The 24494-nt window shown below is 47.7% G+C and overlaps 5 protein-coding genes across 5 annotated transcripts; 2 read left to right on the forward strand and 3 right to left on the reverse strand.

Annotated features, from left to right (window-relative positions):
• Positions 1 to 1092: 1092 nt before the first annotated feature.
• Positions 1093 to 2402, reverse strand: ABOM_004101 (putative C2H2 finger domain protein (Ezf); the record flags this gene model as incomplete). Its single annotated transcript, XM_022531231.1, has 3 exons — positions 1093 to 1243; positions 1307 to 1380; positions 1431 to 2402. The coding sequence occupies 3 exons, from the start codon at positions 2400 to 2402 to the stop codon at positions 1093 to 1095; spliced, it is 1197 nt and encodes a 398-aa protein (XP_022393027.1).
• A 1965-nt stretch (positions 2403 to 4367) lies between these two features.
• On the reverse strand, positions 4368 to 7774 carry ABOM_004102 (uncharacterized protein; the record flags this gene model as incomplete). The annotated part of the gene is made up of 4 exons (XM_022531232.1): positions 4368 to 4802; positions 6595 to 6772; positions 6832 to 7392; positions 7458 to 7774. The coding sequence occupies 4 exons, from the start codon at positions 7772 to 7774 to the stop codon at positions 4368 to 4370; spliced, it is 1491 nt and encodes a 496-aa protein (XP_022393024.1).
• Positions 7775 to 8828: 1054 nt separating this feature from the next.
• On the forward strand, positions 8829 to 13775 carry ABOM_004103 (ubiquitin-binding serine/threonine protein kinase VPS15; the record flags this gene model as incomplete). Its single annotated transcript, XM_022531233.1, has 3 exons — positions 8829 to 9042; positions 9105 to 9225; positions 9272 to 13775. The coding sequence occupies 3 exons, from the start codon at positions 8829 to 8831 to the stop codon at positions 13773 to 13775; spliced, it is 4839 nt and encodes a 1612-aa protein (XP_022393025.1).
• A 5482-nt stretch (positions 13776 to 19257) lies between these two features.
• ABOM_004104 (DENN (AEX-3) domain protein) lies at positions 19258 to 22121 on the forward strand (the record flags this gene model as incomplete). The annotated part of the gene is made up of 2 exons (XM_022531234.1): positions 19258 to 19665; positions 19737 to 22121. Coding segments are annotated over 2 exons (2793 nt in total), but the record flags the coding sequence as incomplete, so codon positions are not given.
• Positions 22122 to 22711: 590 nt separating this feature from the next.
• Positions 22712 to 23896, reverse strand: ABOM_004105 (SDR family NAD(P)-dependent oxidoreductase; the record flags this gene model as incomplete). The annotated part of the gene is made up of 4 exons (XM_022531235.1): positions 22712 to 23168; positions 23233 to 23563; positions 23657 to 23688; positions 23772 to 23896. 4 exons carry the CDS (start codon positions 23894 to 23896, stop codon positions 22712 to 22714), a joined length of 945 nt encoding a protein of 314 aa, XP_022393031.1.
• Between the last annotated feature and the right edge of the window lie 598 nt (positions 23897 to 24494).

The following is a 24494-nucleotide window of genomic DNA, read 5'->3' on the forward strand; positions in this document are numbered from 1 at the left end:
GACGCTATAGCCGTAGCCACTTAATGGCGTTGCTTGGGGACGCGCTTGTTTGAAACTAAAAGATTTAGGGCTGCTCTTCCAGAAATTAATCCACCCGTAAACCGTTCCAGACACTTGTTCTACTTTTAAGGCGGATTGTCGGCCCCGAGCTTCAGACGGCCGAACTTGCTTAGCGAGAAATGGTCACTCGCTACAAGCGCGATCTCATCGTAAGGCTTTGCTACTGTGATAGTAGTGGTCATGACAAGCATATCGACATATGTATAAAAATAACGGATTCAGACTCCTCTGGTTCTCAGGCACGGACGGAGCTGCGGGTTTTACTCTGCGCGGAGGACATTGTCTCCCTTCGGCCGCCTTATATTTCGTACTAGGTAGTGAGCAGTTTGGTAAATACTTTGGTGATCGCCCGGGTCGCGTACGGGGAAGCTTCCGTGGTAAGATACTAGGTCTCATTAGCTTGACCATCGCATGAACCCGACAAATGAGCTTTCAGAGAAGGTGACCAGCAACGCTATTTGAGTTTCGCGACTTTGTGGACCTGCCTAGTGTTGTTGTTGGCGTCTATAAGGTTCCAGAGCCGTCGGCTCGTGCACGGAACAGCTTAGCCGACGTGAATATCCCGTTGAATCCTACTTTGTCCGGTTAGTAAAACAGAGACGAAAATCCAAAAGAAAAGACAAGAAAAAAGGAATCAAGTTTATGATTAACAAGGCTTTTAAGCATCAAATCGTTCATATCCATATGTTCAAGTATGGGCCAGCCATTCGATGATACTAGTTCTAATGACAACAAAGAGAGGGAAGAAAAAAAGAAAAGGAAAACGAAAGGAGGGAAAAGACAAAGTAATGACAATTCCAAACTCGAACAACATTATTCAAAAACCAGTGATTTATGCAAAAGAATTTCATAAAACAATGCAGGTAGCCACCTCATCCACAAGAGCATTCATTATGTTCCAGACAAATGTACATCATTCATTGCTGAACTGAGACGTTATGCGTATAACCGTAACTACCATATCCGCGATCAACGCAGTAATGGTTAACCGTATATCTTGATTTTTTCTCGATCACTGTGCCAGACATACAGCTATTGCTTCGGTAAGGACTGCCGTCGTTTGTTTCTGCCGTGGGGATCTTTGGGAGGAAGTCCAGGGACGTGTTGCGACGCTTGAATTGCTTCGAACTTTCTGGAGACACCCGTGCGTCGTGGTCTTCGAGGACAACCGTCTGCTTTGTGTCTATCATATCAAACCATATTAGCTTGTATACACATATACACCATGATATATTAGCTTTTTTACCTCGAGAGTGTATCTTGTCGGCTGAACCGTAGGCCACAATCCTCACAACCGAATTTTCGGATTCCATGATGAATCTGTGTTTCTATCAGCCATGTATTCATAAGGAAACCGCAATTCAACTCACACTATCTACATGTCGCCGAAGGTCAGTCCTTCTTCCGAATGGCTTATCGCAGAACTCGCAGTGGTACGACTTTCTGAGGCTTGGGTCATGCCTCTTCACATGTTCGCGACAGTTAGAACGTCGAGTGAACTTCATACTGCAGATGGGGCATTCAAGGCCACTTGCAGATGGTATCTTGCACCGCTCATCGGGGAGGTCGCTGTCGCTTTTCGTCAATTGAAAGACTACTTCAACAGGAGCATTTCGTGCTGTAGGCTTTCGGCTCTCATCCCTCTGGCATCCCAGATTTGGGTTTAATTCGACCAAAGTACCATTACCGTTATTGGAAAAGTGTTGAGATGTTGAATAAGCATTGTTGCTCACTATGTGAGGCATTTGTGGCATCGAGCCAATTCCCGTAGAATCACTGGCCTTTGTCAAAATGTGTTGCTCCCAACTGTCGTCAGGTTCTTCCTTCACTCGGGGCTGGATCTCGGGATTAGCAGCGTCGGATTGGGGGGTATTCGGCCAAAAGCGAGATGAGGGGGCACTCAAAGTGCCAGAATTTCCGGCGAAATCCATAGCAGAGCCATAGCTAGAAGAGGCGTTCAGAGTTTGCGGGCTGTAGTAGGTAAGGGGCGAGACAGAAACATCAGAATGAGCACCAAATGGCTCGTAGCATGGCCCTGGAGAGAAATGACCGACGTCCAGCGTCGTCTCGAGAAGGGATTCGGGAGGGATCATCTGATTCGGCCATTCTGTTACCGGCGATGGGTATGTGTCGGGTGGAAACAGCCTTAACTGACTGGATGGGTCTTCCATCTCACAATGGGAGATTCCTAAACCAGTGGTCGACTGCGAGTTGCTCGGATAGCTTGAGACAGAGCACATAGGCGATGAATAAGCGGAAGTATCTTCCAGCATTATGTGATTTTCCGGTGGCGATCGAACGAAGGGCGAGGGCGAAGAAAACGATGTAGGAGCCTGCTCCATTCTCAAGATACACAATCCTGTTTGATCAAAAAGAACAAGAACAAAGAGAATAGAATAATACAGGGAAGAATGAAGCGAATGTGGGAGGTAGTGGCGCCAAAACACAATTGTGCTATCCTCACGCTCGTTAGACTTTTACCTAACAAGTGGGTAGCTCGCGGATTCGAAGACTCTATATTTGATTCGAAACACGAAAGGTAGGGGAATAAATATCATCTATATAAGTACTGGTGACTCAGTAGCATTTCTGCTGATAGGTGAGGTCAGGAACAGGCATAGACTGTGGCTGATGGCTATCTCGATAAACCGAGCCATATGATAATTGGAGGGGAGTTTCCGCCGCAATGACACGATGAAGGGCCGTCAAGCAGTGACCTTGACGCCTGGTCAGCCAAGGCAGATTCGACGGACTGGATGTGCATGGATGCGGTGAACAAGAGCCACAGAAGAAGGGAAGAAGGGTGTAGGGGTGTGGGAAGTCTAGCTGGGGGAAAGGGCCGGACCGGGTTGTCTGCAGCCCATGTCTGCAACATTGAGATAGGCGCGATAATCCCAAGTCATGCACAATTCCTTAGCGCCGAAAAAGTGTGATCAGGCCAAAGTATCAGTCATTGCCGTAGGGTTAGGCAAGACAGTGTTAGGCATTGTTTTTGATTAACAATTGGAGGAGCCGCCATTGTGGCCAGGGTTAGTGTGTTTGCCCGAGTAGGCTCCAGGCAAAATTGGAAGGGAAATAGAAGGAAAAAAAAAAAAAGAAAAAAGTAGCTAGCGGGGAGTGGGAGACAGGGGTGTAGAGTAGTGTCGTGTCATGTAGGATAGCAACGAGAGAAGGCTCATCTCGACGGGGATGTTTGTGAGTGAGTGGGTTCTGTTCGTTTAGATCGAATGCAAGAAAAAAGACCGCATCAGTTCACGACAACCAGCGCTGAGCAACGAAGGCACCACCACTACCACAGCAGTAGCATGTATGTATGGGTACGGAGTATGGAACGTATGGAACGTATGGGACCGCTGACACCCCCCGATCACCGCTGGCCAGTCAAACACCAGCGCACACTTCACCCACTGCTCTTTCATCAAAGAGGTTTAGTGACGACCCGACAGTCTGGTAACCTTACTTGGCAAAATAGCAGTGCGTGTCTCCCAGTCTGATTGGTAAACACAGCCGCATGATCCGAGAAAAAAGGGGAGAGAGGGGTAGGAGACTAACGCAGTCTGTCATGGAGGATAGAAATGAAATGGTGAGAATGATGGAGCCTCCTGTTTAGGCAAGAGGGGCTCTCCGGCCACCCGACCCTTGATGGGACCAGCAAATAATCATATCTCTGCAGGCTCGCTGGTTTACACCATGAATCAGTTGTTCTCCTATGTAGGTGTCATTGGCTATCGTTCTTTTCAGTTTGGTGTTTTTCTTTTATAGAAAAAAAAGAGACCATTCATGGTTTTGTTTACTTTTCCCGAAATTTCTCATTTTCTGTTGACGATCAGCGTGAAACCCTTTTGATCCATGAGTAGGTACGCCCATGTTAGATGCCACTAACCTTGTCCCGTCATGAGTTTCATCCGGTCATGCAAATAATATGGACGTTGTTGAAGATCATACGAGCTGAGACAAAATCAATACTCATCCCAATACATCATTGGAACAAGTAGCTGCCAATTATTCCATACGCCACCCCTCCAAAATCATAAAAAACCGGATGAAATAACCAAGGATCAAATAAAATAGAAATTTGGAACATAAAAAATAAGAAAAAGTTTTTTTTTTTTGGAAACACATAACATAGATGATTGCTCAATAACAATCTACTCAGAATTATTTCCGATTTGGAACTGGTAAAGTGACCGGTCTTCGCGCTAACCCTTTAGGCGAGCAGCAGTGCGTGCGTATATGGCAGTGGTCCGTCGCCTTTACTTGAATGTAGTCCACATTTAGCCCCAGTCCCTTTCTCCCCCTAACGTTCATTATTGAACTCGGTGGTGAAAGGCCACTGTGGCTGCCACTCGCTCCACTTGAGTGCGCAACCGTTCCACCTCGTCGATCATATCTGCGAGGTCAACACTCCCGGCCGGGCCCGCGTCTCGTCCACGCACCCCAATATACTGCTCTGGGTTAGGTTGTTTTCTGGCCCTACCGGAACTTAAAGAACGAGCATCAGCTGTGGAGAAAGCCAACCCAGTCTGAATCGATGACACGGGGCGACTACTTCCCCGTGCTGTGGCTATCGGGGGCCATTGACTATTTCTCCGCGAGACATAATGGCGACTAGATTCATAGGCCCAGATGAGTGCAACAAAGGGAAGGTGTGTTGCTCTGAGCAAAACGATGCGCACCCGGCGGATATGCTCCGCAGGCAGAAAGAGCCTCAACGGGCGGATACAAAGCAGAGGGATGAGGTTCTGTGTATCAAGGTTCCGTGGTTAGCGGCATGGATGAACCACAACACCCTTGCAGTACTAACCAATGGTGGCATGAAATAGGTTAGTCTTCGGGAATTACTGCTTTCCAACACGTAAATAGATAACCTGGTCCTCCACATCAGCGGGGAATCAATAGCGAGGAAACAGATACCAGTAAAACTAACTGAAAAAGATATTCTTCGCGAGCGTGAGCCATAACCTACATTAGATAGAATGTTGGGTAGACAAATTAGCATTCTTGGACGAATCAGGTTGGGATGCCCCACACTGGGCACTAGATTAAACATACCCCTTCCAGACTCATGCTCATGAGACTGACCAAAGAAGAGATCAGTAAAAGGTTCGTCATCGAGACGAAAATTAGCCTGTGATTTGCACACATCAGCTTCCATATTCCTCTTTTGATGTAACTAGACTTTTCATGCCAAGTATCGTGGGGTTATCGGCGTACGGCCCAAAGCGGCGCGTAGGTACAAATGCAACACCCAAGGCTAGAGGGGGAAAAAAAGGAAAATTAATGGAGCATGAGAGGGATAGATAGTGCAAAGACGGCGGCACTGAATTAGATAGCGCCATACTATCTCGAAAATCTTTCCAAATGTCGAACGTGATCGAAAGAGTATGCGGCCAAGGTCACGAAAGGTACATGTGGCGCAGTATATTTCGTACTGAAGGGCAAACTCACATCAAACCGTAGCCGAAGATCGGGGAAATCTAAGAATTAGCGCGTCAGTCAACTTAACGCCATAGCCAACCGATTTTCCAAACCCCCTTGCAATTTTGATTCGGGCTGCATGACAGCTGCTTAGCGCATTGTACTTACTTCGTGAGCGATGTCCTAATATCCAATCATTTCAGCCACCATTAGTTTGAAGAACACTTCTACGCCAACGGAATACAACGCACAAAGCCTAAGACGTTCGATCTGCCTCGCGTTGTTAGTAGGAGCAGTTCAACAACAAGGGTCTCACCGCAATACCCAAAGAACACCTTCACTAAAATCCAGGACATTTGCCTGAGGGAAAGTCGGTCACGGGCAAGCATGGTGAACGTCGTCAAGAACCCTGCAGTGCCACAATGTCATCATATGAGACTACGAGTACCTTCAACGCTCTAGCGTGCATCAGCGCCACATACCAATGTATAGAACAACTACAACGGGCATAAACCGGAAGAACGACTTTGTCTAGACCCGAGCGATCAGTCTTATCAGCTTCTCCGTCATCACACTAGCCCCGGGCGTGGTACCATCTCCTTCAAAACAGGTATCTATGCACAATACTTGTCAGCCCATTCAATGATATGCGTTTCTTTAATGCAGGGTCGGCGGGCCCGACGTACCAGACTCCCAAAATAGGAATTGAGGCTGACAAGTGAGCATATCCTGTTTGCCACCGTCAGATCCTAAACATGGACTTGAAACTTAATACCAGCAAGTGAAACTTGCCTTGGGACTAGGAATAATGCCTCTAATGAAAGTATATCAAATGACAAGTCTGTAATGTAATCGCTATCTTTGGCCAGCCCGATAATCCCTAGACAATTTTCAGATTTAGCACATAGATCGGGGCGAAACTAGGGATCGCTCACCCCGATGGCACAGGATCCTAGTCCAGCTGAAAGAGCTGAACTAACGGTAAGGCAGATTCACAAGAAATAATGACTCACTTGAAATGACAAAGGCAAGTCCGGTACCTATGATTCCCATATTCCATAGCTTCCAGAAGTCCATTTGATAAAAAAGCATCCCCGCATCTGCCATTCCGCTTACTTCATCATAAGCGAAGGCAGCGATCCAGAAATACATCAGTGTTTCAAAGATTCCTATACCCGTCGGCTTTCGTTCAACTAAGACCGCATAGTATAGGATTAAGAAAGAGACAAAGAAAGCCGCTTCAAACGCTTTGCGATATACTGGAACCCGTAACCGAGAATAAGGATCCGCTGTCCTGCATCACAAATGCACTTCAGCAATCGGCAGGAGCTTGGTAAGCAGTGGTCATGTTACCTTTTATTGAAGAAGTGTGGCTTCTTTGTCGAGTGCACGCTCAGGGTATCCCAGAAAACAATTTCTCCTTTCCAGATATGGTCAATGACTCTCTGTACCACTTTTTGGCTGAGAAATTTCTTTGCGTGGGCAATAGTTGCAATCTCTAGGGCATTAAGTCCAAAAAACAGAGAGAACTTCTCCAGTTCATACGCATCATGTGTGAAGTCGTGGGATCCTCGATTGTCACCCTCAAGTGAGCTACCTAGACGCCTGGTGCCGCCAAAGAAACGATACAAAGATGAGGACGAGCCCAGCAACAATGGCGCCCTCTCATCCTCTTCTAATGTCCTGCGATCAGTAGTAGCAGCAGAGGCATACCCAGAAGCACCAATTTCCGCTTGAGGAAGGTTGATGGCCTTCTGTGTGGGCCATGTGAGTTCCTCAAGCAGGTATTCAAGAGTTTCCCGCTGATTAAGATGACAGACAATTTGCCAGGCGACATATTCACAAGCGTATCCTCGACTTTCACTTACGCCCCAATCATAATCAGCAGCATTATCAAATTGCCACTTCAGTATCCTAAGACAAGTGAGTTCAAACTCCTCTGATAAGGAAAAGGCGTAAATATATCAGACTAAACTTACATTAATGCAGGGACTATATAAGTGTTATGTGAGCTTTCCACTAAAGAATGGATTAGCAACCTGAGACTATAGCCGTGAGAAGTAGACCCGATTTGTTCAAAGGTATATGAGACATCAGATATAGTCAATGTCAAATAACTAGACAAGAGCATGTCAGGGCCATTTTCCAAACAATGTAGTGAGAGCGCAAAATACTTAGATAGCTTTCGGACCACGTCAACTAACGGTTCGTTATCATCAATAATCGGAACCTCGGGATGGTCATTTCCTTGGGGCCCTATTGACGACGCAGAACAATCCAGATTGACTGAAGGCATAGTGGTCATTGGCTACCCAGGAGTTTCTCTCCCGGTCGGTGTCAAGGTCGGTCAGCCCTGGTGTCGGCTTCACGATCGAGAACCCTAGTAATGATTAGCAAATCCATCACTGGAAACATAGTCGTGGTCGTGACTGGACGTCGCGCTTCTTGACCGATTCCGTACCTTCGATAAAGTGGATGATGGCCTTGGCGTAGACTGACGACGAAATTCTTTATGGAGTAAACTGAATAGCATGGACCCAAGTCCTTTGACCCAATCTTCAAACACACACAATTCGGGATAAACACCTTGCAGGTATGATATGTCACCGAGGGGCACGAAAGGTGGAGTTTTGCAGAGCAGGATAAACGGTGAAGTAATATAACTCCATAATGGTTTGACAGGCTATCAGTAAGACGGGACCGGCTGTACTAAATTATGTCGTCTGATTGGATAAGGCAGTATTATTGAGCCTGATACTAGTAGTAGCTAAACAAGCTTTCCTCTTTGTACGGTACACCATCGCGTCTATCGGGCACAACCTATACCTCAAGCACCTATCTCAAGAGTTGACGATTGTTAAACATACATTTTTACGGCCGAGCTTTGGCAAGTCAAAAGGTATAACTGATTAGTAATTTTTCTTTATTGCCTAACCTTTAGCGATAAGTAAACACATCTTATCGAACGCCATGTATCTGCAAGATACCTCTCAATTCATTATATCCTTTATCCAATTTATTTTCATCGTTATTTTTCCCTAAACACGCGTCTTGTTCCACAACGATGATCATCATTACCGCGTAGTAACCTGTCTCAGGTGGTCCCTCGTGTCAATACGGCAGAGTTTACGGAGCACATTACACCGCCCGTATCATGTGACATGTACATTACCCAACAACGACCTTTCACCGCGTCAACATCTCCTTTGGAAGGTATGACTACCAACTACTCGTTTTTCTGTCAAAGCGGTATCGTAGATTTGCTCTGTATATTACACGGACGCTTCCCTTATCTTTGCGTTGATGAGCTACATTGTTTTCAAAGGCCTCTGAGATGAAGGAACCTCAACATGGGCCAAGGTTATTCACTTACAACCCTTTCAGCGGGTTCGGCCGGGATTGATATCCCAGAGCTGTCAGACTTGACATATGAGAAGTCGATGGGTGGTGGGAGATTTATGAAGAGTATCCGGGCAAGGCAGCAAAATGGCCTCGTTTTTGTTAAGGTAATAATGAAGCCATTTCCTAGCATGGAGCTAGAGTTATATGTCAAAGCTATAATTCGTACGTTTTTGTTTATATGCCGTGTGCCTACATGCCCAAGGCGCTCTAACTTATCAGGGTAGGGGAGCGCAAGCTGCTGTTGGATGTTCCCAATGCCTTGGGTTATCAAAGAATCCTTGAAACTGGTACCGGCGGTTACTTAGTTCGCCAATATATCCACAGCTCTCTTTATGACCGGATGAGGTATGTGCTGAACCTCCAGCCCACGGACTTTCTCTAACCGGCGTAGTACGCGACCTTTCCCAGAGGATATTGAAAAGAAATGGATTGCATTCCAGCTTTTGTGCGCATTGCGAGATTGCCATGCGCTCGATGTCTTCCATGGTGACATCAAAACGGAGAATGTCTTAGTCACATCATGGAATTGGCTCTATTTGTCAGATTTCTCGTCTTCTTTCAAACTAACATTCCTTCCGGAAGACAATCCTGCAGACTTTCATTTCTACTTCGACACCTCAGGGCGACGAACCTGCTACTTGGCGCCTGAAAGATTTCTAGAAGCTGGTGAGAAACGAGAATCTGAGCAAGTTAACTGGGCCATGGATATTTTTAGTGCCGGTTGTGTAATTGCAGAATTATTTTTAGAGTCGCCCATATTTACCTTGAGCCAAATGTACAAATATCGAAAAGGCGAATACAGTCCGGAACATGGCCAGCTGGCCAAGATCGAGGATCCGGAAATTCGGGCATTGATTCTTCACATGATTCAGATCGACCCGGAGTCAAGATATTCTGCAGAAGAATACCTAAACTTTTGGAAAAACAAAGCCTTCCCGGAGTACTTTTATAGTTTCCTCCATCAATATATGTCTCTCATGACAGACCCCTCCTCGGGTAGAACACAAGTTGAAGCTGAATCTGCCAACAGGGGAGAGGCCGATGACAGAATAGACAGGGTCTACCTTGACTTCGATAAGATTTCTTATTTCCTCGGTGCATCAACCAAGACTTTGAAGGATGGCTCTAATCGCACTTCCTCGAGGCTTACTGGCAATACTTTCCCTGTGCAGCTTGATTTGCCCCAGCATGGTCATCAAGGGCCCAAATCTCAGTCACAGGCAGACGATGGTGTTCTTATTTTCTTAACCCTCGTTGTATCCAGTTTACGCAACACATCGAAAGCGTCTTCCCGAGTCAAAGCCTGCGATATCCTTCTTGCCTTTGCTGAGAGATTGTCCGATGAGGCGAAATTAGACCGCATCCTCCCTTACATTATGATTCTTCTTAATGATCGCTCTGACTCTGTGAGGGTTGCTGCCATACGCTCGCTTGCACAACTACTGGAAATGGTCCATGTCGTGTCTCCCGTGAATGCTTACCTATTTTCGGAATATATTTTTCCAAGGTTGCAGCCATTTGTTTCTAGTTCCAATTCAGACCCAAGCCCGCTGGTACGCGCCGCGTATGCGTCGTGCATAGCATCGCTAGCGCAATCATCCCTCAGGTTTTTGGATATGATACAGGCGCTACGCACAGATACCCGCCTGCCAGCTTTGATACCAGCGGACTCTGAACTCAGGTGGACCGAAGACGCCACCTATCACAATCTTTATGATGTGGCAAGAGTTGATCTTCTGGAGTACTTTGAAGCCCACACCAAAGCTCTTTTGACCGACAGCGATGCGTCAGTTCGACGCGCGTTCCTTGGATCTGTCTCCAGCCTCTGTGTCTTTTTCGGTAATCTCAAGACTAATGAGGTTATTTTAAGCCATCTAAATACGTATCTGAATGACCGTGATTGGATACTAAAATGTGCCTTTTTCGAGGCTGTCGTGGGTGTTACAGCTTACGTTGGGAGCACAAGCTTGGAACAGTACATTTTACCATTGATGGTACAGTCGATGGCTGATACGGAGGAATTTGTTGTGGAAAGAGTTCTCCGCTCGCTTGCTGCGATGGCCGATCTCGGACTTTTTCAACGATCGACCACCTGGGATCTCCTTCACATCACAGTGCGTTTCTTGATTCATCCTAACGTGTGGATCCGCGAAGCGGCTGTGACATTCATTGTCAACTCCACCAAGCTCCTATCAGTGGCCGATAAGTATTCTATCCTTACACCACTTATTCGGCCTTTCCTTAAAGTCAACATTGTAGGGTTTTCAGAGGGTGATATACTCGACGCGCTTAAAAAGCCTCTTCCGAGGAATGTATACGAGTTGGCCTTTATATGGGCTTCCAAGGTTGAAAAGGGTATATTTTGGAGAACAGCAAATCTAGAGGGAACCTTCAGCCTCGGTGCGAATGATGGTATCATTCCCAGAGGAAGCCAGAGAAGCTCGAGTTACTCTCTAAACTCGTACTCCAAGAACGAGGAAGACGAGCAGTGGTTGTCTAGACTAAAAAACATGGGGATGAGTTCCGACGATGAGCTTAAGTTGCTCGCGCTCAGAGAATACATATGGAGAGTCACTGCGCGTCAGGTAAAAGAGTCTGAAAATAGGGCCTCTGACTTGAACAACGTCATTGCTTTGACGCAATATGGAGTAACTCCTCAGACCGTTTTCTTTGACAAGAATCAAAATGTGAAGCCACGCAGAGCCTCATTGGCCAAGGACCTACCTAGCAAAACTGGAGAGCGCAGACCACATACTATCACCGATGCTCTACTCGATGCTTCAACTACGATTGATAGTAGACCTAGCTCTCGTAGAAAGCATGCACGTTCAAGAAGTCAACTGCAGAGAGAAATAGGGCCCGTCCTGACTATGCCAAGGCAGGATACTTTGGATACCCTTCGAGCAGCTGAAAGCTCTCCTGCCTCGTCGCCAGTGGCATCATCACCAAGCGCTGCACTAGGATCAGGGCCCTTATCACCTCCTAGCTCAGACACTGAACGAAGACTTACTGAGGGGAGAGATAGCCCTGGGCACGATAGTTCATCGACACCGACTGACGCTGAGAATCCGGTGGTAAGAAGTCTAGCCACTGGTGTACAAAGGAAGTCCAGCGCGATAAGCCTACTCAATCGTAGGGAGTCTGCAAAGGCCTACGCCAAAACCAGTACGAGCTCTGCAAATGCATTTGGCAAAGTCGACATTCCATCACATCGGGGAACGCCGCAGCCATCACCATTGTCCGCTGCTCATGACAGGAAAGCTCTCGAGAATGGGCCACAACAGTATCATGCCAGTCACTCATACGGAGGACATAATCCTGTCATTCTTAGGTTACTCGATAATGTGTTTGCGGAAAACTACCCTACGGACTTCTTTGACCTAGGTCCTTATGTCAAAGAGATAGACACCAGGCGAGCGATCAAGAAAGCCAGCGGCTACGAAACGAGCAAGATATGGAAACCAACTGGTGGACTAGTTGTCATCTTTGGTGAGCATAGTGGACCGGTAAATAGGGTCGTAGTAGCGCCAGATCATGCTTTTTTTATCACTGCCTCGGATGATGGCACTGTCAAAATCTGGGATACAAGCCGTCTTGAGAAGAATTTGACGCCCAGGTCCCGCCAAACCTACCGCCACTCTACCGAAGCTAAGATCAGGTCATTGACATTTGTTGAAAACACACACACTTTCATCAGCGGTGCGACTGACGGGAGTATTCACGCGGTAAGGGTTGACTATAATAACGCCAACGAGACTATTCGATACGGCAAACTCCAACTCGTACGCGAGTACCAACTACCAGCAGCCGAAGATGGAACCGTGGAATACGCGGTCTGGATGGAACACTTCCGTGTAGATGCACAGTCTACACTCCTAATTGCGACGAACACATGCCGGGTTCTGGCCTTGGACATGAAGACTATGCTTCCTGTCTTTTCGCTTCAAAACCCTGTTCACCATGGGACGCCAACTACATTCTGTTGCGACCGGAAGCATAACTGGCTTTTGATAGGCACAACACATGGCATTCTTGACCTTTGGGATCTTCGCTTTCGAGTGAGGCTGAAGGCATGGGGCCTTCCTGGATCCAGCATCATTCATAGACTTCAAGTGCACCCAACTAAGGGACGGGGTCGGTGGGTCTGTGTGTCGAGCAGTGGAAGCCACGGCAACGAGATTACAGTCTGGGATATTGAGAAAGTCCGCTGCCGAGAAGTGTATCAAACAGACTCACCTAGGGTAGGCAACCAAGCACCTACCAGCGACGACACCAAAGCAAAACAGACACTCATAATTTCCAAGGAGTACGAAGCTTGGCACGTTGATAGTGACCGGCCCGAAGGGATGTTGAGTCGGTTCGCAACGGAGGGACCTATGTCAGGAGCTATCGAGCAAGGTTCAGGACCATCTCCTTCTAGTACACCAGCGGGTATATGCGCTTTTGCCGTTGGATTTGACACCCCTGAAGATAACCGGGATAGCAGTACTCGCTGCGGATTTATTGTGTCCGGTGGGTGTGACCGCAAAATTCGTTTTTGGGACTTGGCTCGACCCGAACTATCCTCGATCGTTAGCGGACTAGACGTTGTTTCGGAAAGCGGAGTAGCCGGAAAGCCGCGTTATGAGGTGTCTCAGCCGGGCCCATCCCTCCTAGTGACCTCCGAACACTTCCCTCATTCTAATACCACTGCCGCTACTACCAGCTCGGGTGGAAAGAACAACAACAAAAAGGGAACGGCCGGGAGACTCCCACGCAGCACTGTGATTAGCCTGCAGCAACAACAGCTCCTGAAGAGTCACTTGGACTTCATTCAGGATGTCGCAGTACTCCGGGTTCCGTATGGAATGGTTGTCAGCGTGGATCGCGCCGGAATGGTTTATGTTTACCAATGATGGTCATGTCTTATCATGTATAGTATACGACTCAAAGTTAATAGTGATAGAATCACGAATGCCGAAAGCCTTGCAGACCATAGATTGAAGGTACTACATAGGAGCGGTTTCTCCCCGCGTTGATCTATACATATCTATCGTAAACTCTATATCCATGAAGGGCCAACATTCACACTCCACTGATGGAACTACCGGGGTATATATATATATATATATATATAAGGCGGAAGAGAAAAAGGGAGAGGACACTGCTGAATCACAGATGCCAGCCAAGCTTAGAATGCTTCATGAACAACTGGGTTCCTTGGCATATGACGACAAAAATATATATCGTAACTCTATGCAAACCATCATAATTAAAACCATACAGCCACCTAGATACATAGCTAAACCAGGTTTACAAACACTCTATACTAGGATTGTATTTCCACTATCCCATCAAACAATAAATATTCATCTCTCATCTCGCGATAATAATTAATCTACGAAAGGCATACCCTACCAAACATCCATTGCCAACACTAACACCATCTAAATCAACATAGCACAGCAGAGCCCATGCCCTTCAAAATCTGGCCCATCCCCGCGAGCAGGTATAAGTTCGGCGGGAAGTAGGAGTAGAGCCTTCGGGCTGCCTAGAGCCCGCGGGTGAAACTTCCGGTTGGTCGCTTTCTGTTCTTGTGTTCGGGAGCGGCGCGACAGTTGATTGCTGCTTGTTGAGTGCTTTTCACGATCGTGAAGCTGAATTTCGCCTGTTACGTTACTTGTACAATTGGGAATACGGAGGGGTGGATAACATGGCAAACATACCTCTTACTTTGAATGGACAATTAGTCTGTCTGGTATGGTGTATATTATTTTCAGGCTCACAAGTGAGGCTGACTACTAGTGAAGTATGAGCATGCCTCTCGTGTAGTGTTATGCCATGTGTCAACATTACATCCTATAGTATTTGAATTAGTGTTCTGGAGTTTCGAATGGCCATACGGGGTAGTTTGGTCGGAATTAGATAGGTAGGCACTATATTTAATTGGAAACTCTAATCACCTAAATATGGTTCAATTATTGCGTTCTTTTATAGATCTTTAGTCTGCCAATGGTTGTCAATTGGGCCTCTGTTGCCAAGTAAACATGCCAGCCAGCTGGTTCAAGTGAGTTACTCAAAATCAGAGTAATGTCCAAAAAGAGTGAACAGTTCATCTCTACGTAACACAGACCAACCGAAAACATGGCTATCATGCAATCTAACTAAGATAGACTACTAGTAAGTTGTATATGGTTTTCAGGCGCCATACCTGACGGCTGGCAACAAAGAAAAGGAAATTGCAAAAACCTTAGCATGGGCCGGGGAGAATAAAATGATAAGCTTGTTAGCGCTGATAAATGTTCCGTACTGTAAGGGTTCTGTTTAACTTGTGTAGATCTATTGGACTGGCGTGGATGGGTTCATGTGTTTGAAGGTGTCATGAACGAGTACGTGTGCGACGACTATCGCTGCCTACCATGCATTGCTTGGGGTAAGTAGATATGTATGTGTGTACACAGTATGTACTTTTGTTGCCCCCCTATCCTACGCCTCGTTTTAATCAATATGATATAGTATGATATGATATGTATATTGCCCCTTAGCTCGGGATATGGCGGGAGGAACGGTCCAACGGTCAACGAGGTAGGTACCCCTGTTCTTAGGTTGAGCGACATACAGGTTTAACGCTCAATATAGATACCTGAACGGGATTAGCGCTTTAGATAGATGAATAGTTGGACTGGTGGACCCGAGACCGTGGATGGTGAAACACTAGACAGTGGATAGATCACAGACTGGCAGGAAACGTCAAGCACTTCACCTTTGTTTGGGGAAGGCGGTGGTTCTGGAATCCCATAGTGCTGTCTATGGCAAGTGTTGAGTACTCCATACTAATTAGTATACGTAGGGTTTAGTGTTTGCCTCGCTTTGTGCAGGCCCTATACCGAGTTGTATGTCAAGGATGGAGAATACAAGGAGTGGTATATACCGTTTGTTTATAGATGGGGTTGTTGGGATTATGAGAAGACCTGACAGCGGCTTTCTGTTCTTTGCTTTTTTTTTGTTGGCTTACTGTTCCTGGTTAATTTAATCGCTCTGTGATGTCATGTCATGTCTTGGCTTTAGGAAGGTATTTACTTGTTATGGATTTTTGTACAGGTCAACTGAGTTGGTAGTGACATGCAATGAGGGTCTTTTGACATTGAAGAAGGTGTCGGCGGACGGGTCCGATGTCCGAGCTTGTCAACAGGAACCTGTTCGCATATCCATTTCGGAATTAGGCTGCTACACCAACTACAGACTGAATCAGAAGGCGTGGTAGCTAAAGTGTGATGTCAATAACAATAGCAATGCGGGAAAACCATTAGAGTAGCACCTCTATCTTGTCTTGCTATACACGTTGAAATAAAGTACTGCGTGCTAAACATCTTGTCCTCATTCCAAGATTAGCCCGACAGCATCCATGGATAAATCGTTCGGTAAGCGAATCTTGGCCGTATGTAATTACTGGTTCGCCTTAAGAGTTTGGGCCGTTGGGTCTGTACCAGAGAATCGAACCGAGATTCCCGTGAGGGAACCCATCGAAGAGTCTCCACGACGACGGGATCGTGTTTGTTATTTATTACCTGTACTCCGTCGTTTAGTACCGATGTGTGGAAGCAGAATTTTCCTTCTATTGTTCTCTGAAACGCACAGTTAATTACATGGTGTGGCTCGCATATTCTCCGAGTCGATAGTGACTTCGATAGTCGATATAAAAATAGCGGTCAGTTAGTTGCCTGCTAGTGCTGCATAGATGTCATGATCAATCAGTTGGTCGATGGGGGTTAGATCCGTCTGGTTATGTCCTGTGATTGCAGGTCATCTCGATTCCCGGGGCCGAATCTAGATTGTTTTGTTTTGAGAGAACTAAATCTGCAGGTAGTGATTGGAACTGCTGTCTGTGTGTACTGCAGCTGGAGTCGGGGTGAGCCTGCCGTATTTGACAGCATCGTGTAAGAGATTTTCGGTTGGGACTCCTATTTGTTAGAAAGGGATAACCATGAGTCGGAGCGGTGGATCCAGCGGGAAGAGGAACGCGTTGTCTCCGACTTGTCCGTCGCTAACGCTACCTCCAATTAGGTATCGACTCTTATAGTAGTATTACGATGTTAAGAGGATGTGGTGGGCTCAATGGAATAAAGGGAGACTGCGAAGGAAAATATAAATAAAAATCGAGAATACGTAATGGCAGGCTTCCAGAAAGCGAGGAGAAAAAGTCAAAGGGTAGAAATCCTCCGAACGGGATGGATGTATGTAACTCAGTATCTACGACTATTCATCACAAGGTTAACTTTTCGGTGTTCAGGCGGTTTGGCAATGTTCATTGTTGGTAGCGACAAATTTGGGTTTGGATCGCCCTTGAAGACAGGAATACGTAGGATAACAATTGAGAAACTGCCGTATTACTGCATCAGTGCGTCCTGTTACGGTACCCATGATGCATACCAGGGTTGGCAGCGAACTGCTCCAAATAATGATCGTCCTCCTCTGCCGGTAGTCGCCACTGCCACTTCCATGCGTACCGCCGAAAGTCTTCCACCGTGGGTACGGAGTGCTAGGTTCTCGTTGTCAGGGTAGAAAGTAATAATCAAGGCAACAGGTAATTGGATATATCCAGGACAAAAATCATATCATGTTGCCATGGGACATTGGCGGGTTGAACTGAGAGAATAGCTCCGATTCATCCCTGTCCTGATCCCACCCCTGATACTACTCCAGAGTCCAGAGTAAGCTCTCTTCAACACAGACCAAAGTCAATCGCGCAGGTGTGCACGGCGATGATAAGCGATACGAGAACTCTATTCAGCCTTCCCTTACCATATGTGGGATTCTCGGCGGAAGAATACTTGTGTATGGATTCCAAAATCTCGGTCCAATCCAGCCAAGCGAAGAGAGCCCACCACAGAAAGAGGGATTAATATTAATGTCTCTGCGGAGAAGGCAAAAGGCGGAACTGGAAGTGGAACGAGTTGTTCGCATATGGGCCGAGTTCCACTTTAGAGTGACGAGCAGTACGCGCCACTAGTATTTAGGTGCAGAAGAATAGCTTCATGCATGGTCGTTGTGCTTGGTGTCTTGTCCATGTTGCTGTTCCTGTTGCTTTTTTCTTTTTCTTTTTCTTTTTTGACTTCCGCAGCGCTTCATTGTGTTTGGTTGAGACTCGTGGGAGAAGATCCATTCTCGCGTGGGTAAAGGGCGAAGCCCGAGCCGTCTATCGTGTTGGGAGGGTTTAGTCTTGTTTTAGTCCAATCATTTCCCGGAATTGCGGGAGAAGTATTTGGTACCTAAGGTAAGCTCCGTAAGAAGCACTTCGCTCAGGTACCCGTGACCTCGAAGGTCTAAGGCTACTAGGTGCAGTGCAGTGGTATCCATCTGTACCGATTCTATTTCAAGACTTTTAGTATGGTAATACCATCAGCTGGGCCACGACACCCCCGCACGGGCGCAAGGAACGAACCTCACCCGGAACACAGATTCTGGGCTGAACCGGAATTTATCATTGCGAAGACAAACTTTCTATTTCAGGAAGTCTAGCCATGTTCGATATGAAATAGTTCACTTGCAAAAGAATATCTTATCTTCTTTACTACCACTGCAAGTCGAACAGTATCACTCCTATCGATCCGGACAGGTTCCTTCCATTGTTTCAAGTACCTAACGTATCAGATGGGGGGGCAACCCAGTTTATGGTCCCTGACTAGCAGTATCCACCGGCGCAGGAACGAACAAACGGGGGAAAGTCCCGTGTAGTTTACTGGGAAAATTAGATTAAAAAACCGCAAAAAAGAAACAGAAGGACTTGAGTCTCCCCTACGGAGTTAGTCTCTACACTAATTAATACTAACGCTCCAATGAGAACGGGCCCCTCAACCCCTTTACTGCGACTTACCAACTCTTCAGGGTCAAGATCAACTCCCTGGCCCTTTCTTTTTCTTTGCTGCTCCTCTCCGTCCTTTTCTTTTCTTGATCCGTCCCGTCCCTCGTCTCTCCTTCCCCTCCTTCTTTCCCTCACCTCTCTTTCATCACCACCTCGGAGAGAGAAAGAGTGTGTGAGAGTTCTTCACCTCACCTCACCTCAACTCAACCCGTCGGTTCTCTTCTCCTTGGGACGTGCTGCATATCTTGGGCAATGCTCGCCAAGTCGATAAATGGGCTGTAATTGAGTATTCGATATCCGGTTCCGCCCAATTACCCCTACTTGTTCCTTCGTTATAATTGGGTTGTCGGTCCTTCGTTTCGCCTCGCCCTCTACAACCTCTAGCAGTGCTACACTTCCCTCGCCGATCGGATCTCTCCCCTTACCGTCAATTAATTTTTTAGTATCGACCAGGTCTCGACCCCAGTGGTAGTGAGGCCCAACCAAAAAGGGCAAAGAAACCCCAAGATTATATACACCCGACAACACACATAGTCGTTACTTGTTTATATATTCCCATTATGCCTCCGTCTCTGAGAGAACAGTCATCGTCCTTTGCCCGACCATCCACCCGCGACCGCCCGGCCACCCGCGACCAAGGAGAAAACTCGCTGGTCGTTCCTAGTCGCACCTCCTCGCTTCACTCCCGCATCACCCAGCCAATCCCATCACAAATGAACGCGAAACCGGCCCAGCGGACGCCCAAAACCTTGACCCATGCTTACATGGTCTGTGGTGTGGGCCGTGAACCCTCCCAATGGGTGAGGGCGCCCGCACCCGAGCAGGGAAAAATTGGCCATATGAAAGGTGCCGTGGGTCAGTTTTGGTTGCCGGAGATCCTGGGTAGCAGCCCCCGGTTGGAACAGGATAATGAGATTGCTAAGTCGTTGCACTCGGCAATGAGGGTGTGTAACCGATAAAATTTTCAAGGTGAAACTTCGCCGCAAGGACAAGCTGGCTGACGAGTAACAAATAGGCATGCTTCCCCCACGACGTTGAGATCTGCACGGGCAAGACCCAGCCCCATTGTGTACACCATGCTTTCGTTCTGCAGCAAGACTCCTCCCACACTCTCTACGGTATCGCTCTGCGGGTGTGGTCAAGGGCCGATGAGAAGCGTGCAGAGACCATTCGTGAGCTGCGCAAAAAGACCGAGCCAGACTTCTACGATAACCCGGAGGAGACCTACTGGATCCCATATTGCTTGAGCTTTCTGTCGAGATATCCGTTGTACGACCTGTTGGGTGATTACCTTCGAGGCATGTGGATTCACTGGAACAAGGCCACAAACTTGTTCCACGCCGAGGAGGTGTCCCGAATCCTCAGCTTCCCCGCGCCTCGCCTTAACGACCTTGTTCGCATTGACATGAAGGACTATGCGTTGTGCTACCAATTCCCGTCATCCCCCACAGGGTTCCAGAACTTTGCCATGTGGCCCCTGTTCAACTGTTTGTCGATTCCGAACATTGTTGGGGTTATTGAGGCTGCTGTGTCACCCACTCGTCGCATCATTTTCGTCAGCCATTATTCCGCCATGTTGACTATTGCTGCCGAAACTATTCGGTACTGCGTTCGAGTATATGAATGGAGTGGTCTGTACGTGCCGGTAGTCCACGCCCGTCACATCAAAGACCTGGTTCAGGAGCCTGGTCCTTACATCCTTGGTGTTACGGCGGAGTGCCGGACTTTGTTCAACGCACCGAACGACGCTCTGGTTGTGGACCTTGACCGGAACTTCGTGCTTACTTCCAGCCCACCAAACGTTCTGACTCCAGGGCAGCGTACCAAATTTATCAACCGCTTAACACAAGCTTTGAACGGCGATGTCTCACCATCAGGTGTGCCGGGCCACCTTCGGTCTGCATACGCTGGCGGTAAGCTCATCCCAGCTGGCCAGATCGTTGTGATGAGAGGAGAGGTCGAGAGCATCCAGGATCCCCAATGGTGGAACCAAGATGCTGTAATGGGAGTCATGGACCATGTATGTGAGAAGTTGGGCCGTAACACTGGCGTCAAGGCCATTTTCGGCGGCTCTGTCAAGAAACCCCTGATGACCAAGGTGTCCACCCGTCATCTCAACGAGATTGTGCGCGAGCGGAACCAATACTCCCGCGATGCTATGGAGGCTTGGCAAGATTTCATTAACCTGAAGGGTCGCATGGACACTGAGTTGAGCAAGGTTACCAAGCGCAACAACTTCTTGGTCGAGGAGTTGGAGACCTGGAAGCAGCAATTCCTTAAATTCCAGGCATTCGCAGAGCAGCTCACCAAGGAGACCTCCGAACTTAAGGTCAAGATTGAGAACCATAAGCGTGAGAATCGCCGCCTTACAGGTCTCATTGACCAGCAGAAGGATGATGTGGCCCGCCTAACGCTTCGTTTGTCTGGTACTGAGAAGCAGCGGGATGATGCTCTTGAAGCATTGGTTCTTCAACAGGAGATTGCAGAAGAACTGGAGCGCGAGCGCAAACGTAACCAGCAGGAGCTGTCTTCCTTGCAGCACAGTAATGTATCTCTGGCTCGGCAGCGCGATGAGGCTCAACGGGTGGTTTTGCATCTCCGTAGCCTCATCAACGGACAAACCCATCATATGGAGCACATCATTCGCTCCATTGGTAGCGAGGTCGATATCTCTGAGTTGGCAGAACAGGAGGCAGTCGAGGAGAGCAAAGAATTCAAGGAAAGCAAGGCAGTTGAACCGACACTGGCACCGACACCGGAGCCTCGGAGACAATCGAGCACTCCTCATCTTGACGATAACCGGGCTTCCAGAGTGATGAAGGACATGAGTCCCGAACTGGAGCAGCATCTCCTAAACATTGGTAATGGGCACAACCGCTCTCTCGCTCGCCTTAGCATAACTGATGTTGCAGATCGCTACCTGCGGGATAAGACCGACGCGATCTCCGACATCATCCGCAGCATCAGCGAACAGTGTGCTGCCGCTGTGGAGGGCCTGCACTTGGCCCAGGATGCGGAAGATGATGACTCTGATGGGTCCAGCAAGACACTGAATGGAAACAGACTGGCCCCTGATGACCAATCTTCAATTCGCGAAGGCAGCGAAATGGGCGACGTGGATAACTCCCTTCACGCCCGCCGGGGCTCCAGTGTTCCTCCCACACCAGACTTGGTGCATAACCGGTCGAGTACCTCAATGTCCATGGTGAGCAATTCAACCTTTCCGGAAAGGTCTAGCCAACAGTATGGACCAGGTGAGGTGCCCACCAGGATAGTTGAGGATGATGATGAGCACAGCCATGAGACCGATGGTCTTGATGACCAGACCGAGACCGGAACTCTGTCTAAGCAGACCAGCGAGGATCTCATGCGGTCGAGCACTTCCAGGCTGGTCGCTTAAATTGCCCATCGCCCGATGATGCAACGCTAGTTTCAACGACTTTGACACGATCTCTGCTCCCCACCATCTTAGTTAGAGCGAGTTGTGCAATGGCATTGTTTTGACTTTTGCTTTCGTCTTATTCTTTTCCACCTTCCGTTTTGGATATTCCCACTATTGCCTTTCCAGCTTTGAAGATCTCTTTTCCCTGTCATATTCATTTTATTATCTATTCATTCTTCTATTGGCGGACCTATTTTCTTCTCGTCTGTGTTGGGATGGATCAATTGTCCCGTTTTGCTTTCTCCATCCGCACCATTGGCGTTTTTAACTTCATTTCTTTCCGGGACCAAGTGGTCAGGACCTTTTGTCGCTTTGGGTCAATTTCTTTTTTTAACGGCATCCCATGTGGGACCACCACACTCATTGTGTTTCCTTGTTGTGGCACATACATTTCCTTTTGTCTATAGTTTCGAGAGGGGCTGCTTTGAGAGCCGCTGTAGTCCAAAATATTCTGAATTGGATAACGTCTACCATTTGGTGGATTGATTGAATTCAAAATTGTTTATATAGCAAATATAGCTTTGTCTAGAGTAGGCATCTGCAGGCAGTTAAGCCAGTTTGCCAGGTACGAACGGGTGTCCCGCACTCAGTCCGCCGCAAACCGCCCATGCCTGTCCATTAACATAGCTGCTTTCATCACTTCCCAGGAAAAGGGCTGCCCGAGCAACCTCATCAGCAACAGCACCTCGCTGCAAGGGGTTCAACTGTCCGATCTTGCGCTGCGTTCCTCTTGCACGAGCAGCGTCAAACACAGCTTGCGTCATGCCTGTCTCGATCAAGCCAGGGCAGATAGCGTTGATCCGTATACCGGTGCCCGCCAGTTGATACGCGCATGTCTGAGCAATCGAGACTACAGCCGCTTTTGACGCAGAGTAATCGGTCGAACCGGCATTAGAGCGCAAGCCGGCAACTGACGCGGTGCAGATGATAGAGCCCGAGGGATACGGCTTCGAAGCCGAAGTCTGTTTCATGGCGCCAGCCGCATGCTTGACAGCCAAAAAGACACTAGTGAGACAGCCATCAGTACATGTCCTCCTTTAACCACCGGCCTAACAGACAGCGGACTAACCCAAGAGTATTTGTCTTTAGCGTCTTCATAAAGTCCTCCCCAGAAATATCTGTGAACATCTTTGGCTGACCCACAATCCCTGCGTTTGCAAAGAATATATCGAGCCTGCCGTAGCGCTGAATTGCATCATCGACCACGGATTTCACAGCCACTTCATCGGCTGCGTCGAATTGGCGGGTATGAACGTCGACACCTGGATAGAGAGTTTCGATTTCCCGCTTGTGAGTTGCCAAATGTGTGGGATCGTAGTCACAGATGTAGACGGCCTTGGCACCATTGTGAGCAAATTGGTGTGCGCTAGCACGACCGATGCCGGCAGGTGAGTTGGCTCCTAATTTCGGATTGCTTTGGTTAGCACATGACACTGTTTGAGGTACATAAAGCCTCATAGTTCGATGTCTTGTAAGGGATATGCTAGACTCACCGGTTACGATCACAACTTTGTCCTTGACACGGCTATACCTCACTTAGCATTGGGCTGTGCATGCAATTGTTTCCCGGTTGAGAATGCTGGATTTGAGGATTGAGAATACACTTACGGACCGACCGAGTCCTGAGCAACTTGCCTAATCTTAGGGATGCCTTCAAACGTGCCTGCGTCGGGGATTCCCTCGACCAGTTGCTGGCTGATTGCTTGGAGACGTTGTTTGGCAGCTCCGGACATCTTAGATGGTTTAGTACTTCGCAATTGCTGTTCGTGTACTCCGTAGACCGTATTTGATCGTAGATTAAGACAGAGAAGTATACAATATTCGAATCAATGTCAGCGGTTAGGTATAGATATAGAGCAAGATATACGCGACACGCATTTCGGAGTCATGCCTCCAATGGCTCTCCGATTAGCTCGGATATTGCTCCATGGATCGGTTCTTTTGCGGGGAGCCGAGGTTGCAGTCAGCTGACTTTCAGCAGGACAATTACATAACACAGTAAAAAACAAGAATTTGGTGAGTAAGCCGATCTTCCGCATTAGTACCAAACAGGAAAAGTCACATGCCCCGTCCCACGTCATGGCCAACGCTCTTTGCTTTGCTTAAACGCATTCCAGACTCTGCTTCTTTTATTTTATTTTCTTTTTTTGTTGCCTTCCTGGCTGCCCCCTTCGCGAACCTTCTGTCGTTCTTTACTCTCCCCTCTTCCGTTCGCCGTAAATTTGTTGTTCTTTGGCTTTGTGGGATGATCTGCAGATTTCTACCCATCCATGAGACGCAATCACGACATCCCACCAGCGAAGGTACCAAGGGCTAATTAGATGGGACGAG

This window comes from Aspergillus bombycis, assembly GCF_001792695.1.
Source record: "Aspergillus bombycis strain NRRL26010 chromosome Unknown contig00010, whole genome shotgun sequence".
Taxonomy (NCBI): Eukaryota; Fungi; Ascomycota; class Eurotiomycetes; order Eurotiales; family Aspergillaceae; genus Aspergillus; species Aspergillus bombycis.